Consider the following 17,932-nt stretch of genomic DNA (forward strand, 5'->3'; position numbering starts at 1 on the left):
ATAAATGGAGCATTGCGAAAAGATTACACAACCGTTTCCCAAGCAATCATACAGTGTCCTCATCCTGAACCCCACCTACAGCCTGCTTTGGCCTACCTACTGTCCCTTCAACCCCACGGCCTGTTCTGGCCTGGAAGGTACCCAGCATTATCTAGGTAATGGCTTCTTTCCTATTGGTGGGAGAACCTTGGGCTTTGTCAGTGGCTTGCACAGGGAGACAGAGCTCTCATAGAAACAAAGCAGCTGGAACAAGCAGTCTTCCACTGGCTTGGGTTTTTATTAGAGCTAGGAAGTGGTGCCCATCAGCTCAGCTTGAGGGAGATCACCTTTAAGCCTCCCATGATGCTTATGTAGTTGATCTTGTGGTAGCTGTGCCGGTTGGGGAAGTACACTTCGTGACCATCTGGCAGTCTCACACGGAATTTGTCTGACAGCATTTCAATGAAGAACTGGGAGAAAAAAGAGAAAGAAGGGCAGGAACTGGGGGCAAGGAGGGTCTTCAGAGGTCAGCATCTAGGCAAAAGGCGTGACTGTTACATAAGAGGGTCAGACCTGCTCACTACAACCTAAAACAAGGTGCTGATGGTTGAGGTGAGGGTGATTCAGGAAATGAGCATTTGATATCAAGGGTCTAAGCAGGAATACAGACTATGTTTGGGGACAGGATCTTTCCCAAGGCTGTTTCAGCTACTCATATTGTAAACTCAGAGCAGCTAAACCCAAGTATGTCTTTAGATGTCTTTATAGAGCATATGGAATGTGTACATCACTGTTCGTCTCTGAACAGGGCAGAATAAACCTGACACCCCAATGCCCTCAGCAGCTCACCAGGACTCAGAAAAAGGAGCTTTGCTGATAAACATGCACAAGTAAACAGGACAAGAATGCATCACTGGTCATTGCAAACTAGAGGCAATATTCCCCAAAGCCATCACCTCACTACCCCTTCCCCAAGAGCCAGTTCTGTCTGAGGAAACAAGCTTTCTCTCCACAGCTATAGGAACTGGGCTACTCCTACATGCAGCCGTGTTAACGATTTGGGACATCAGATAAGGTAAGGCAGCAACAAGGAAAGCATCCCTGGCAGGGAGAAAGGACAGATTGGCAGCATGGGTCCAGGAGTAATGAGGACAGAAGAGTTGACAGCAGCAAGATCCTGCTTCTTGGAGACTCCCTTTCATACATGCCCCTGGTACAGTCACCTGCTGGGCAGATGGAGGGGCCAGGAAGCACTTACAAAACATGAGACAGGCAGGACTCACATAAAATTCCCAGAAACAGCATTGCAGTTTTGAACAAGGAGGGAAAATGGCAATCAGGATCAAAAACCCAGAAGATGAGAGACCATTGTGAAGGAGCAGGAGGTATTGGGTAGGACTGGGAAAACTGCAGTATAGGAATCTGCTAACCAAGGGCTTCCTCTTCACACATTCCCCACATACCCCATACCCCCCCACACACACACCATACATACCTCATAACCCCATGCTGGCACAGACCCCTCACCTTGACAGTGCAGCCCCTGAAGAAAGGGAGGTGGTGGTCACGATGTTCCACCTGCCAGGAACCAGAACACTTGGAGTTACAGACGATGACAGACTCATTGAAGCGGGGATTGAAGTGAAATGCCAGATCTCTTGAACTGCAGCCAAGATTGATGCTGAAGCTGTAAACGAGCATGAGGAAAGTGATATGCATGGACAGGAGAGGGTCTTGAAAGACTGGAGATCCAACACACATCTCTGCACCCAGCTCCTCCATCAGTGTTGCAGGTGGCTCAACAATGTGCTCTTTTGTATCTGGCAACCTTGGAAAACCACCTTCCTCTACAGCCCACCTTCAACCCTGGCATGCCAGAGTGGTTTCTTTGTACTTACCCAACAGTATCAGCAGATATTTTCCCCTTCACCTTTAGGGTGTTCCCAGGCTTCATATCCAAGTTTAAGATTTCAATATTTCCCTAAGGCAGAGAAAAATAGTCTGTGTGGCTCCAGTTCCACTTGACTTGCCACTGCAACTGAGAGGGTGCTGCTTGGAGGCATCCCACCCAGGATATTCCTATCAGCTGGTGCTCCTCTCATGACCAAAACCCTCCATGCTGCAGGTCTTGCATGAACTCATGAGAAGTTTTCACTCTCTTTCAGTGAGAGAAGAGTGGGTTGAGTGAAGCCCACAAGAGAGAAGAGGCATCAGAGAGAGAGGAAGTGAAAACAGGCTTGTCCTCAGCAGAAGGAAAAGAAAGCAGAACAGCAGAGATACAGAGGGTTAAAGCAGAGAGGCACTGCCCAGGGTTTGGTGGAAAGCCAATGCTGCCCAAGAAATGCAAGTGGTGAGAGTGGCTATGACTTGCCAGTCTCACTCAGCTTCGCTGAGCTGAGGACCCTGGGTGACAAGAGGATAGGAGCAGCAGCCCTTATAGGCATCTTCCTCAGAAGGCAGAGTAACCAGGCAGGGAGACACCAGCAGTTTATCTCAGAAATGCTTTGCACATAGGACCTTACAACCTTAAACTTCCCTGTGGCTTTACATATTAATGTGACCCCTGTCTCTGCAAAGCTCCAACGGCTGCTATTAAGCCAGAAGACTTTGATCCAAGGTAAAAGTTTCCATATGTACACTTCTTACAAGGCATTCCAGGGAATAAAAGCAAGTCCCAGCCTCCTTGGTGGGCTCCCAGTGGAAGGACTATCACACACAGCCCTTAGGGATGCTACTATAGATGTGACAAAGGACAAACATCTTCTCAGCTGACCAAGGAGATGTGACCACCGTGTTCACTTCTTTCCTATGTGTAACAGCTCACCCAAAAGAACATCCCAGCTCCCTCCTTTTGTGGCAAGGGGCCACTCCAAAATCCATACCAGCACACCAAAAATGGTCTCCACCATCCTTCCCACAGTGCTCCGAGGAAGAGCTCAAAGAGGCTTGGAGGAGAGGACAACCAACACATCCCCTCTAGATGGCATGAGCTATGGAGTGACCTTTGCAGGAGTGACATACTGGCATCCAAGCTCCTTCCCTTCTTGTGACTCTAAATTCAGCTGTATAGATTGCAGTACCCATATGTGGGAGCTCTCTGCAACCTCCTATCCAAGCCCCATCTAGACCCAAGTCTTTTATCTTGAGGAGCCACACACCAGGCCACATCAGGTTCAATAGTCCCATCCTCCCTAACCCTTAGATATGGGAATGTTGTCCTCACAGGGGAGTATCACCCCTTCTTCCCAGGTAAGAGCTACAATGTAAGCCAGTAGACAGTGTCCCTGATTTGTAAGACTCCAGAAGTCGAGTGGAAAAGGGAGATGGAGGAGGAGGTCAAGGCTCAGGAGACCAGTAGTCCCTCAGTCCCCCTCCCAAGCCCTGTGGGGAGCATGTGAGTGCAGTCATCCTGCTGCTGCACAGACAGCTGGGAGACAGCTTCTACACTTCCCTAAAACATCCCGAAGAAAGGAGAAGTGCTGATAAGTACTCCTTCCCTGGAGGTGTTTCCCATGAGCAAGGGGTCATAAAGTCCAGCAGGCTTGGGAAATTTGTTTGTGATGGAGGATGCTGAAACTGTTGGTGAAACCTCCATGGGCTGAGCATAGAACCAGCAAGAACCAGTGCTGGGGACAGTGTTTTCTGGCACTGAGTCTCTTTCCCACCACACTGCTGTGTCCACAGCATACCTGTACACACCTTCACATCACACTGCACCTCTGCCATCCAGGGATAATACAGAGCCCAGAGTCCCCTTCTCAAATATTGGAGCAAAATTGAATGGCTGGCTAAATTGCACAGTAACTCACTTTTTATCTGGGGAGTAAGGATTTGCCGTCTGGAGGGTATCCTGGATATTCCAGTCTTAGTAAATATGCTTATAAGAAGGGAGTCTTCTACAGATTTAGGCAAAAGCAAACAAGCAGTAATTGCTTATTTTCATTAAGTATAAACATATTAAACCAAGGTATATCTTTCCAACATAATTTATAAATTCCTCTAAATCATCATCATCATCGTACCAAAATGTCCCCATCCTGTGTTTCAGGATCCTCACAATATACCACCCTATAGATATGCTGGACTGAATTAGAGGATGATTCATGTGGGATTTTATCAAGTAATTTACCTAGATTTTTCTGCATCTGTTTTTCTCATCTTTCAGCTGCAGACAGTAGTTTTTCTAATTGCTCATTTTTATTTAAAAGAATATCTACTAGTTTTTACAATTTCTCCCGTGTCTCTTTCTCAAAAGACAGTGCTGTTCTAAGAACCTCATTTTCTGACTTCAAAGTCAGAAATTTTACATCTGCAACCCTTTTCAGGTGGCAGGAAGCTTTTGATTTCCTTTTGAATGCAAGATAAACAACCTCCCAAAACAGCACAAATATCCCATTTTTCATTCAACCTGCAATCTAGTAATGTGATCAGCTTTTGCCTGTACATTATCACAATTAGTTTACACCCATTCCAACCCTGGAGGAGAGAGGCAACTACCAAAATTCTCCAGGAGAGAGTAAAACTTTAGTATTACACTGGTCACCCTTGGTAACAATTTTTCCTTTGGTCTCCCTCAGAGGGAGACAACCTGGGCACACAGGCAGGAGAAAGGTGTCACCCACAGAGGGACAGTAAAAGTAAGTAAAAGTTTGGTCAATCTCCATCAGAAGGTGAATTTCCCACCAGGAGGGAAGAACAGTAAAAATTCGGAACTATTGAATGGCACTTTGGGTCAGAGAACAGTGATGCCAATAAAAATGTTACGATTCACTGTTGAAGTCCTCTGCCCAAATTAAGGTGCAAAGGAGACTAAATGCTAGTTTAACAATGCTGATTTTTTTTTACAAAATTAGTCTTATATGGAAAAAAGAAAGGGAGAGAGAAAGAGATAGGGGGAGAAGAGAGATAGGGCAAGTAGAAGATAGTCACCTCCATGGATCTAGCAGCCTCCTGTTGGTACTTCTGTGCCTTGGGCTTCTTGATGGTAGGGTTTCACCCAGTTCACTTTATTTCCTGAATAATTCTTATGCAGTCCCTTATTTGGGTAAAAAGTTGAGGTGGAAGTGACTTTCAGTTCCTCGTTAGCACGGGAGGCAAGAGTAGGCATGGTTCTGCCATTGCACATACTCAGATTTTAATTTGATGGTCACCAAGGGTCTGTTCTGAGGGTTTTGCGAGACAAGCACCTCAAAACCCAAGTGTCCTATTTGTGACCCCACTTCTTGCACTTGCACAGTAGTTCACTTCTTATCTAACACACCACAGTTGAACTTTGACCTGAACTGCAAAGCCAAAACCAAAACTTTGCTTCCTTCGTGGCTTGTGCATAGGCACTCATGACCTTTTTTCTGCAACAAATTCACTACCAAGCCCTTGTTTAAGGCATATACTGCAAATTAATAACCCTTTCCTTACAGCTGCCTGAGGGGGAGAGCACATGTGTCTCCTACTGTGTCCAATTCTGGGCCCCCCAGTACAAGAGAGACATGGAGTTCCTGGAGCTGGTCCAGCAGAGGGCTATGGGGATGATGAAGGGACTGGAGAATCTCTCTTACGAGGAAAGGCTGAAGAATTTGGGCCTGTTCAGCTTTGAGAAGAGACAACTGAGAGGGGACCACACCAATGTCTATCAGTATCTGAAGGGAATGTGTCAGAAGGATGGAGCCAGGCTCTTCTCAGTGGTGCCAAGCAATAGGACAAGAGGCAACAGGCAGAAACTGATACACAGGAAGTTCCACCTGAATGTGAGGAAGTGCAGGTGACTGCACAGTGGAACAGGCTGCCCAGAGAGAGGTTGTGGAGTCTGCCTCACTGGAGATATTCCAGAACCATCAGTATACAACTCTGTGCAATATGCTCTGGGACGATCCTGCTAGAGCAGGGAGGTTGGGCCATGAGACCCTTTGTGGGACCTTCCAACCTGACCCATTCTGTGATTCTGTCTGAGGGATGAGTAAAACTACCCATGCAGAGAGTTGAGTGCAGAGTTACAAGTACTATGGATGTGAGAATATGCAGAGAAGGAGATGAGCCGGAAAGAGGCATGAGCTGCTCAGAGAGGGGCCATGAGATTTTACCAAGATAACATTTATCCCCTCCTACAATGCTCAGCAGGGGCGTTCACCCCCCTTTTATTTGCCACTGGGAACAATACTGGGAAGCCAGGCAGCAACTCTGCCAGGACTGGCGACTTCCTTCGTCTGCAGAACTGAGCCCCCTTTGGTCAGACACCAGCCCTGTGCAGATGGTCTCCCTCATGAAGGGGTATGAGCTCCCCACATCAGAAGAGGATGAGACTTTAGGGACCCCAGAAGACTCAAAATTCTCCACTGCAGTTGGAGAATTTTGGAGGTGGCAATTGGGATGATGAAAGGAGGGTGATGGGGGTAGGTTGATACTTCCCTGCTGACACTGCAAAGAAGAAAGCCTGGGGAAACGATAGCATGGGAATGTAAATCCCAAAGAAAGAGGAAATCCGGCTAAAGAGCATCTGCAAAAGAGGTGGAGGATCCGTGCAGTAAGGAAAACATAAACAATAGCTGTGGAAGCTGGCAGCCACTGGTGCAAAGGATCCAGGAACCCTTCACTCCCCAGAGAGATGATCCTATAATAGGATAACTGATTGGAAGTACTCCTCCAAGGCCTCCAAGATTTTCATCCAGTCCAGAGGGCAGTTGGTTTGTACTGGTATGGGACACCCATGTTCACATCACTGTGACCAGAGGAGCATTTGGTGCATTCCCAGAGGGACAGCAAAGACCCAACAAATAGTCACTTGATGTGAAGGTGGGGGCCACATGTGGCCCAAAGGGCAGGGTGAGCTTCCAACAGGGAGCAGGCAGGTCTGAAATTCTGCATGGAGAAAACAAAATAACTGCTAACATATTTTAAGGAGGGAAGAGCCTAACGCAAGCATGTTGGCTTTCAGCCAGAAGGATGGAATGGCAGGTCCTCTGCAGAGTGCTTTCAGCCCATAAAATGCAGCAACTCTATTTGCAGAGATCCCACGTGGTAAATTTTGGGGTCAACAATCTTTCCCAGCCTTCCTGCTAGTCCCGAGGTGATCTCAGGCCACCAGGAGCACTAATGGGATCTCAGGACCCTTGGGGTGCCTCCAGAGAGCAGCACCTGATGTACCATAGCCTAGAGCTGCCACCTCTACAACAGGGTACCCACACAGCTGTTGAGAACAGACTGAATGCCACCCTCCCAGCAGGCTGCCAAGATCTTCCGCAGCATCAGCAGCATCGTTGCTGGCAGCAGCATTTATTTTGTTTTCTTATTTGGGCAGGAGATAAGCCAGCTAGGTGTGAAGCCCTGAGGAAAACCACAGACTTCCCCACTTCCCAGACAAGGTAGACTCAGTGGTTAGAGGATTCTCTGGGCCTTCTGTGGCAGAGACAGCCCCCAGAATCCACACCAGCATGCCAAAATCATCCCCACCATCTCTCTCAACAGTATTCTGAGGAAGGCCTGCAAAGGGGCTCAGAGAAGAGGGTAGCCAACACATTGTCTCTAGACAATGTGAGCTAAGAACAGTCCCCTGCAGGACTGACACAGGTCACCACCAGAGATAAAGCTCAATCCAGAAGGCTTGAGGAAGATAGAGGAAGGCAAGGCAGCCATTCTAGGTGCTTGGATGCAAGTGCCACTGTCCCTAAATCAACCTAAGCTCTGCAAGAAGGGGGGAGAGATCCCTTTAGCATCCCCATGGAAGGCTTGGTGCTAACTAGGCACCAAAGAAGTGGCACTGAAAAATGATACTGCAGCACAGATAAGGTGCATGTCCCATAGTGCACTCCAGGCACCCAGGGAGCCTATGCCTTGGACCAGGCATCAGTGTCTGCTCAAGGCAAAGGGAGCTGGAGAGACCAACCATGCATTCTTTCTTGGAGTAGCAGCTGCTTACTCTGCTATTATTTCCTACTGCTTCATATAATTTGTACTCCACAGCAAGCTATTGTCCCTTTCCACTGGCTATTTATTTCCTTGAATAGCCTCTGGGGAAAGATTTCAGTGCGGGAGTAAAGAAAAAAGAAAAACTCCACACAATAAATCTCAAGCAGTGACCTGATTTAAACTGTGTTCTCTGACCTCATCTGGGCCCTGGTTGCGGTTCCTCATGGCAGTTGTGATTAAGCCCTGTTTCTGCTTTTATTTCCTCCTTTCATTAAGCCTAGAGGGGAATGACCCCTGCCTTAGAGGGCTGTGGGGTGGATTTTCAGAGGCCAGGGCTCAGGATATGACTGAGAAGATGCTTCCACCACCTCCTAATGGAGATGCTCAGTTCTCCACCTGCCATTACAGAATTGCCTGAACAGGACTGGCTTCATCTTTAGTCAAGAGGTGTTGGTTGGCCTCTCAGCAGAGAGTGCTGCAACCTACACGCAACAGATCCCTGAGCTCTGAAAGCCAGCCAGCTTCCTAACAGAGGAGAACCGAAAGAACAAAGTGTACCTACCTCAGCTAAACACTGAGGTAAGCAAGAAACTGGGTAAGCAGGTCTGTGGATCTGAAGGGTGTGAACAGGAGAGAATTGTCCAGGAGATGCAGGAGAAGCCAAAGCAAGGATGAGCACAAGGAAAACATGTCCAGGAGCACTAAGCTCCTGCCTAAGATGTTACCCAGAGTGGGATGGCTCCTCTAGAGAAAGCGCTGGTCTCCACATTCAGATAAAGTAAAATGGGAAGGAACAAAGGACAAGAGGTTAATCTCCTGTCACCCCTCCTGCCTCAGCTCCCTCACAGTGCACCATCCAGAGCACCTGTGGAAAGTACAGAATGATCTAAACCAGAGGGTAAGACATTAGAGGCCATCATCATCCAGCAGGCTCTCCACAAACATCACCCCACTTCAGCTGTAGGGTGCAATTTCTCTTCTTTAGGATGCAGGGGAAAAGGAGGAGGAAGGACTAAGATAGCTGAAGAACTAAAATGTGAAGGAAAACCCACACCTTTCTTCAGGGTTAGGGGCAGCAGTGAGAGAGGGAATCTGCATCAAGCAGTGGAGCAGATCAAGAGCACAGAGAACAAGTACAGCCTCAGACTCCACCTCTCTCCCTCCTCTATCAGAAGGGCAGTGGTGCCACAGTGACTGGCATCTCCCATCTCCATGGGGGAGCTCAAATGTGCTCTGATGTATGGTTTCCAAGTTATGTCCTTGTACCTTTTCAGGGGATATCTCTCTGAGGCAGCTCTGAAATACGTGGAAACATTTTTGTGTGGTCTGAGTTGTGCACAGGGAAGGGGAGAAAGGTGGTTCATTTGCAAGGAAGTTGGTTCGTAAGGGGTCATTTTTATCAACCCAAGCAGCCATGAGTCATGTCTTGGGTCCCCAGCCTGGATGAGGGGCAGGAGAATGAACATAACTGGCAGAGGGTAAAGAGGAGAGGTCATATGACTGATGACATGCCACCCAGTTCCATTTCCAGACTTAATTTCTCTAATTCTTTCATTCATAGGTGCATGCCAGGAATGCAGGTTGTGGGAAAGGTTTTCAAAACCATGGCTGGAGATAAAAAATTCACTTGTGTTGAAAGCTTCCCTACTGGAAAAGAGAAGATGACTGGAAAGCTCACAGCTTCCCTCTCGCTGGGACTTTTGGGATGGATTCACCCAGCTTTACCTGCATCTTCTAAATGAGATATTATTAGTTTAATGGGAAAAGGATGTTCCAAAGAGCCCTGCACAAAGGATCAGCTTCATGAGGTCTTATGGTCCACTTGCATCTTCCACCAAAAGATTAACATCTACAACAGTTTTATCTTACCATTGAGCAAGGAAGATGGCAGCTTCCTCACATGAGGAAACTGAGGCACAGACACCCAAGTTCACATGCAAAATCAGCTCCTCCTCTTTGGATTCTCATCTTAAAGTTTCCATGGCCACAAAATCAAATCACTTTGCAAACTTGCGCAAAATGCTAAAAGGAAGCTGTGCTCCCCTAGCCGATACATCTGGAGTATCAAAACTGCTGATCTCTCATCACACCATCTACTATCAGCAGGAGGTACTGAGGCATTCAATGCCTCTGGAAAAAATCAGCCCTTGGGTGGGTCCAATTAAGTCTGAAAACCAGAGGCATCCAAAGAACAGAAGCCTTCCTGCAGTGGAAGCCATGGGACTTCCAAGATGCCCCAAGCCCAACTTCGCTGACTTCAAGGGGACTATTTCCCACCACAGAGACAGCACGAAACCAGCTGGCTGGGAATAGAATAAGCAAAAAAGAAATGCAGCATTGCACCATTATACAAAAGATCCTTGGGGACCTCTGTTCACAGAGCAGCCATCCTGGATTCAACCCCACAGCACAGCAAGGGCAAGAAGTGAGAGTGACTGCCAAGTCTCCATGCTGCACAGGGACAACAAGGCTGTAGGACTCGCTTTCAGTGTGTTTCTCATGGCTTCCAGTGCTGAGCCCAGGCAGGTTGGACAACTCTGAGGACTTGCAGGAATCTTTCAGACAAGCATGATCCATCTCAGTCACATGCATGCACAAGGCACAATGCCAAGTGTGGCTCATCCACTGGAAAAAAAAAAATGCTAAGGGAGAAATAGCAAGTTTTGAAAAGCCACAAGAATTAACAGCTCACAGGCTGGAAAGAAGGGGAGGAAAAAAAAAAAGTCTTTTCTCCCATGCTCACGTCACTAAAGCCAAGTATCCTTCATCTCCACTGGGAAGCAGCAAGCCACCTTACCACACATCAGCTTTGAGAGCATCTGAAGGGGCAACCCACCCTGGAACTAAGGTCATGGCTGAGGTCCGCAGAGGAATGGGTTGTCAAGTCAAAACTATCTGTTGCTGCAAAATCAGCTTGAACAAACTCCCTTTGATGGCACTGCAAAATGAAACAGTAAAAACCAAACCAGATGAACATGGGAAAGAAAAGCTGCCAAAAAAAAGGGAGTCCAAATCCCCAAATGACTGACTCAGTGCAGGAAATAGGCATCTAAAGAGGGAACTGCAGGCATCCGAAGGAGATCTAAGAAAAGATCAGACCCACACAAATGACTCTCCATATTCCCCTTCTTCCACTTTACTGAGGGAAGGGCACCAGAAATACCTGAACCCATGGACCTTCAGAGTGAGACACAGGGAAAGAGCTGAGCCACAGCACTGCCCAAAGATATTTCATCTCCACAAGATACTCCAGAGAGCAGGGCAGTGACTGCTTTGCACTGATGCAACACCTAGTCTCTCTTTCCAGCTGGGCACTAAGGGACACCCTGCCTCATACAGGCATCCTGTCCCTTCTCTGGACTGCACCCATGAGCCTCTTCTCTTGTTTCTGACCCATGTAGCCAGTAGTACATAAGCTCTCACTTGAGCACAATGGATGTTTATTTCACATTCCCAGCAATCATGCCAAGCTCTTTGTTCTCTCTGGCTCTCTTTCCCTTCCTTCCAGTTTGTGCCTTTTCCTGCTGTCCTTTTTTTCCTCACCATTGGCAACACACAGGGTCCAGAACCTGGCTGTGTCTCTTTAGTTGCCCCCAAGTTTCTTTGTGCTGCTCCCCTCCTGGAGACCCCCCAGCAGCAAAACAAACACCAGGCTTTAACTGCAGTCAGATTCCTGGATGGAGGGATGCTTGCTCCTGAGAGGAAAAAAAGAATATTCGAAACTAAATGCCTTCAGTGCGACTCACCCCAGACTAATCTTATCATGTCACACAGGCTGAATAGCCTCAAACCCGTTGCCAACAAACAGACTCAAACAGACTTCTCAAGCTAGGACATCTGATAAGCACCATGTGAGGACAACAGGTGGCTGCAACTGCCAGGCAAGTTCCCATCTGCAGGAAGATAGCTTATCTCTTCTGTCAAGATGGGACACACATCCACGTCTGCTAGTCTGCTGCACGACAGCAGGGAAAAGCTAGTGGAGACCTGCTTTCTGGTCCTGAACATGCACGTAGCACTGCTTACAACATCGTCCCTGAGGAACATCTCTATTATTCACTCGGCCTCATTAGGAAAGGGGTGGGAATCTTTCCTGAACAGCTCTGTCAGAGACACAATTTCCCTGAGATCCAGCTCAGGATGAGCTGAAGAGTGCCTTGCACTAGCTCTGGACACCAACAGGAGAAGCACAGCAGTCAGAGGGAAGAAATCTCATAGCCCACTCTTGGACCATGCTGTGACACTACAGCCTTTAACTCTATCAAATCCCAGCAAACACCCTCCTCCTGAAACTCAGCTGGAGCACCCCTGCTGGGAACCAACCTACTCTAGATGCAAAGCTGCTCTGTTCAAGGATGAGCAGCCTCTGTGGGAAGAGGAATAGCCTCTGCTAGGACCATCTCCCCCCCTCCAAGATGAAGGGGCTTGGGCTAAAGTGCAAAAGCGCAACATGGTTGCAGAAAGATCCAGAACCTGGACACTGCCTTTGAAAAGCCTGCAGAGCTGAGGGGAAGAGTGAGCTGCTTGAACACAACCCCTCCAAGTGGAGACAAGGCAGAGGCTGGTCAAACGCACCTGCTCCTTCTTCTGGCTGGGGGACACGTCTGTCAGCAGCACATTAAATGAGGGACACATGAGCTCTGCTCCTGTGCTGCTCGTTGACTGAGTTCCCAAATCTGATGTAGCTTGGGGTCCAGGGGACATAGGACACAGGTGTGTGTGCATGGGAAGTTCTTGCAGAAGTATGGGCTCCTTGGGCTCTTTGTTCTGCCAGCCTCTGGCAGGAGAGCCAGAGGGGCAAATTCAACATGTTTGTGTGCCCAGGCCTGTCTGATCCCTGCATCCAGGAGCAGGCCCCCACACTGACCTCTTTTGCTTGGGCAACATTTTCTCCTAGTATCTTACTCCACATGACAGAAGGTCAAATGCAGCCAATGATGCATAGCATGGAGTATTGGACGCTGAGTCACAACCCACAGTTCAGCCATACCCAGTAGACAGAGCATTTCCCAGTTTCAGTCTGGCACACACACTCCCATCCCACACACTCACCCACGACCTGTTGCATGACATTCCCCAATCTTTGACAAGGGAAATGCTGGAAAATTAGGGGATAAATATACAGGCTGCAGGTGACTGCACTTCAAAAACCTGCCTTCTGAAAGACCTGGTCTAACAGGGTGTAGCCCCTAAAGCCAAGGAGTAGAACACAGCTCCCATCTGTGGGGTTAGAATCATGGCAACAAGGCTCTGTTGGGAACAGCCCCCAGCCCACCTGCTCCCCCAGCCATAACTGGGCGCTGTGACACTGCTCAAAACCAAGGCAGGGGAGTTGCTAACAACTGCATGGCATGAGCCATCATCCTGAGGCAATGCTCAGGCCCAGCCCTGCTCCTGTTGCACTTACTAAGACAGATGAAGCCAGAGGGAGTAGAAAGGAGCCTATGAAAAGCCAGATCCACCCTTTGGAAATCTGCATATGCAGACTCAGCGTCTCCCTCCCCTTCACTTGGGTCACAGTTTTCTTTATAACCCTAGCTCCACGTCCACCGTGCCCCAGCACTGGGATCGCTCTGCCCTGCTGCTCTTCACCATCACCAGCAGCAGGGCAGAAGCTGGCTGTAGTGCCAAGTGGCAGAGACTGAACAGCCAGGCTTGGAGGGAGGAAGGAAGGCCCGACTACCTCCTCCTGCTGTTTCACAGCCCGGACTTAAGCCAAAAGTTTCCTAGGGAACCTGAGGCAGCTGCAGTCAAAACAGGACTGCTGGCAATGGGGGATTTTCAAGCCTGGGCCAAAACCCATCTATTCAAGCTCATCATGCCACACTTGAGCCAGCTGCACAGCTGAGTACACGTGCATTTGGCACAGGGGCACTCAGCAGTGGGAATGCCTCCTCTCTGAGCCGCGTTGGAACAGAGAGGCTGCACGACTGCATCTCTGAGCTCCCCAGGCAGCCACTCCATTAAACATCCCCAGCAAATGCTTCACTAAGCCACACTTCGTTGTCGCTGCAATGCAGGGATGTGTTCATCATCCAGGCTTGGGGATTTGCTGCAGCTGGGCTCCCCAGTTTGCTTCAGGACGCCTAGCTTCATGTTGCCGATTTCTGCTCAGATCACACTTGGGTGCCCATGAAAAATGCCTTTGCAATAGGGTTTTTCTCCTTCTCCCTCCTGCTGTTCTTAAGAGCCAAACTGTATCTCAGCAAAATCCAGGCTCTTGAATTTTTTTCCCTCCAATACTTGTTCTCTCTAATCATGCCCCTTCCATCTGCTAGCTGCAACACTGAAAGCAAGGGGTAAAGCAAGAATGGGTGACTCTGTTCACGTTTTCCAGTGCCTCTGCCGACTCCTGAGCACCAAGTGCACCGTATTGGTCGTGGATCTGTTCCAGTCTGGAGCTGATCTCATCAGTAATGCTGTGAACAACTCCATCGAGGCTCCCTCTTGCGGGCTTAGGGCCCTCAGTGCTCACTTCAGCCCCAAAAATTCAAGCAGTGCTCTCTAACCTGACAGGTCTTCCTCTCCCTGTTCAGCTTCCAGCTACAAAACCTACCAGCCCCCAAGCCACAGCTACAATGGCTTCCATCCCATCAGTTTTATTTCATCTTTGCCTGCCGCAGATACAGTTCCTAAGCAGCAAGAGCATTCCCATATTCTCAGAACACATCCCAAATGCCCCAGACTTTGTTGGAAAGAAACTATCAGCATCAGCAAATGCTGATTTGAGCCTTCCCCAAGGTGTGAGGAGACCTTTTTACTCCCCACACTGTCCAGACGGGCACTGCTGCCTGCTCAGTGAAGGGATCAAGACACCCCTTAAGCTGGGAAGCAAGGCTTGAACCCAAGGAAACAGGGAGCTGCACAGCTGACCTCTAACTCTGGTATTTGCTTCTGACTTGTCTCACTGAGCCAGTTGCTCTAATGACAGAATCAATGCAGTAAAGAAAATTGGTATACAGAGAGGTCAAGGCAATTCCCCAAAGGAAGAAAATGAAATTATACCCCCATGCTAACAACCAGAGAAACTGAGGCAGTGAGCATAGCTGAATATTTCCCTGAGTCATGCTTCAAGACATGCTTAATTGCAGAGATCTAGCCAGCAGGTTTTCTGATCCCTTATCCAGCATCCTGTTTCCTCATTCTGCTCCTGTAGCTGTAGAAAGGATGCCTTTGATCACCGGGGACAGGTCTTCCTACAGCTGAAAGGGAAACTGCTGAAAGAAATGGAAGGGAGCAATCTTGGTGGATGATTGCATACAAGAAAGTGCTGCGTATGAAAGGGAAGGAGACATTTCCTATTAGATTAAAGGAGGTCAAACCTGCTCTCCCTCTAGAGAAGTATGCAACTCTATACTTACCTCTCTAATTGCAACCCTCTGCTGGGAAAGGTGCTTAAAAGTATTGCAAAAGGAAGGAGATTAGCCAAGGTCAGGGAATGGCAGAGCTGCAAATCCAGAGGATTGCTCAAAGAGGTGCATGGTCCCAGGTGACGTCAGGAGAGGCCCTGCCAGCTTGTTCCAAGTAGCAGAGTGAAAACTGAGCCAACCCCCCAGGAACTGGCTGCTGGAGTGAGACAGAGCAGAAAAACAAACAAACAAAAAAACAACAAAACAAAAACAAAAACCCACAAAAACACCAAAAAAACAAACAAACAAAAAAACCACCACCAAAACAAAACAAACCAAAAAAGACGACAGTACCAAGCTCCAGGAAAGTGAAAGATGTCTGGCAGAACACCTTGCCAAAGAAAGCGAAATGTGATGGGGTTAGGGAAGCTCACGTCCCGGGCCACAGCTGAACACCCAGGAGGAAGTCCTCACAAGCACATCTGAAAAATCTGAAAAACATTGCAGGGTTCACATAAACACACACGGCAGAGAAACCAAACAAACATTGGGACAGAGAGGGGGTGGCAGCGTGGTTCTGGCCGGCAAAAGACGACCTCGTGGGTGCAAAACCCCTCTCCTAGGCGGATCGTCCACTCCTGTGAGGCCTTCCTTCCCCATGGAGAGGGACTTGGCCTGTTTGGGATTCACCTCCAGCGCACAAGCAGCAGGAGTGTTCACTGACCGAGCTGCTCAGGCAGGCGCTCCTCTGACTGCTGGTGCCCTCTGCGGGCGGCTGCTGCAGGGCCTGACAACTACGGACTGCGCCCCTGTGCCAAACCTGGAACCCGCACCCCTGTGCCAAACCTGGGACCCGCATCCCTCTGCCAAACACAGGGCCATACTCTGACCCCAGCAGCTGTGCTCATCCAGGCCTCTGGCTTGCACACCATCACTTTCCTCCACAACTGGCTACGAGCTAATTATAGCTCCAGTACTTTCCCTGTGGAGCGGTGTTAATTACAACTTGGAGAGCCTCACTCCGTCCAAACCTAACTTAAAATTCCAAAAATAAATCGAGGGGAGAAAGTTTGTTCCTCACACATCATCTAGACACTCTTACAGGGAGCAAAGATTCGGATTCCGACCTCTTTTTCCATTGGCTGCACTTTGGGTCCTTGTTATATGGAAAGCAGATGTAACAAAGGGGAAAGAGACTCCTAAATCTGTGAGAAATAAAAGCAAGGTCGCCGCTGACAGGACTGTTATGCACGAGTTCACTCGCCATTGTTTGCAACCAGCCGAAAAGAGGTGCAGCCTTCCATTCATCCTGGACTTGCTAACCACTGGGTGTTGCCAAAGAACGGAAAACAAACAAGATTAAGACTCAGACAGACCGAAACCTGAGCAAAAGGGGGTTGTGTAAAACACCAGCCTGCAAAACGTCTCATTCAGAGGCATCGCTGTGGGGGGATGGAGCGATACGTGCCTTCTATGCAGATAGTACATAACCTGGAGGGCTCCTAGAGATGACTTCAGGATTCTCAGAAAAATCAAAGGAATAGTGACAGGCAGGGCTGACTCATAAGATTAAAATAACCTGTGTAAAACGTGCCTGAACACAGCAAAGGGAAGGATGTTGCAATTTTCTATGAAAGGCACTCAAAAGGGCTTTGTGATGCAAGGCAGTAACAGTCAAAAAAAGAACCACATTCAGGCGCCAAAAAGTGCTTTTTGATGACCAAAAAGCCCTCACCAAAACAATGGCTATCCATCAGGAGAAGCCATTAGGTGTGACAACAGGGCAATTCGTCAGCCGTGGGATTAGCACAGTAAATGAGTAATCCAGCAGGGGAGCGCGGGGCTCAGACGCCTGTCTCCACATCCGAGCCCGGAACACTGAACGGGCTACATTGTGCTCTTATCGCCGAGGCTCTGGCCAGTCCCAGCCCCAAACCCCAATGCTGACGCCCTCAGCGGGCACCCCTCACACGGGCGCTCCCCAAAACTCCCCGAGGTCGCCGGGATCCGAGGAGCAGGAAAGCAAGCTGCAAAAGCAGCGCGTCGGGGGGAAGCCGTCCTGCTCCTGCCAGGACCCCTGGAGCAGAGAGAAAACAGACGGTATTAGGTGTCACAGTTGCGCTGCTCTAGATCCCCAGAGCCACACGGAAAGCGGGGACAAACGGAGTTTGTTTTCCTGGAATGCTCCAGCGACTTCTAGAGCATCAGCAACCTCCCACCGCACACGCTGCTCGGCCAGGCAGGAGGGCCAGGCCAGGCGCTGCCAGAAGATCAGATGCTATTTACAGTACAGTGCAGGGCACCGCACTTGCTGCCATTTATATTTATATTTATTACTGGCCAGCACCCGACCCCGGCTCGACTCCTCGGCCCAGCGGGCGCGCACTGCGCATGCGCCACACCCGGCGGGCCCGTGTCCTTTTAAAGGACACGCCGCTCGCCGCCCGCCGGAAGTGCCCGTTCTCCATACCGGAAGTGGCTTCACCTGCCAATAACACCGGTTTTTCCGGGAGAGGCTGTCTCACCCGGTTTCCGCGCGGCTGCCGCTTTCCGGCGCTGTGCCCCGCCCCGCGCTTGCTTGCCCTCTGTGTCCTTCTCCGGGAGGGCCTTCCGCTTCCTTCCGCTTCCTTCCGTATTCCCTCGCCTTTCCTTGCCCCTGCGCGGTGAGCTGGTGGCGGAGCGGGAGTGCGGGTCAGCAGGGGGCG

The 17,932-nt window shown here is 49.3% G+C and overlaps 1 protein-coding gene across 3 annotated transcripts; it reads right to left on the reverse strand.

Annotated features, from left to right (window-relative positions):
* Positions 1-258: 258 nt before the first annotated feature.
* On the reverse strand, positions 259-17,784 carry LGALS2 (galectin 2). 3 transcript variants are annotated; one of them, XM_066184074.1, is made up of 4 exons: positions 17,713-17,784; positions 1,878-1,960; positions 1,507-1,666; positions 259-449 (listed from the first exon to the last, which is right to left on the reverse strand). In XM_066184074.1, exons 2-4 carry the CDS (start codon positions 1,931-1,933, stop codon positions 303-305), a joined length of 363 nt encoding a protein of 120 aa, XP_066040171.1. In that variant the 5' UTR covers positions 1,934-1,960; positions 17,713-17,784; the 3' UTR covers positions 259-302. The 3 variants fall into 3 exon arrangements, with proteins under 3 accessions (XP_066040171.1, XP_066040170.1, XP_066040172.1); XM_066184073.1 differs by lacking the exon at positions 17,713-17,784 and adding an exon at positions 4,909-5,009; XM_066184075.1 differs by lacking the exon at positions 17,713-17,784 and adding an exon at positions 4,909-5,009 and having other exon boundaries at positions 1,475-1,666.
* Positions 17,785-17,932: the final 148 nt, after the last annotated feature.

Source organism: Chamaea fasciata, unplaced genomic scaffold (assembly GCF_029207755.1).
Source record: "Chamaea fasciata isolate MVZ Bird 193981 ecotype frontalis unplaced genomic scaffold, bChaFas1.0.hap1 SCAF_5, whole genome shotgun sequence".
Taxonomy (NCBI): domain Eukaryota; kingdom Metazoa; phylum Chordata; class Aves; order Passeriformes; family Sylviidae; genus Chamaea; species Chamaea fasciata.

Coding starts and splice junctions, on each gene's coding strand:
- LGALS2 (XM_066184073.1), bottom strand. Junction 1,667..1,877: donor ATATCTGCTGATACTGTTGG/GTAAGTACAAAG, acceptor GCTCGTTTACAG/CTTCAGCATCAATCTTGGCT. Junction 450..1,506: donor TCAGGGGCTGCACTGTCAAG/GTGAGGGGTCTG, acceptor TTTTTCTCCCAG/TTCTTCATTGAAATGCTGTC.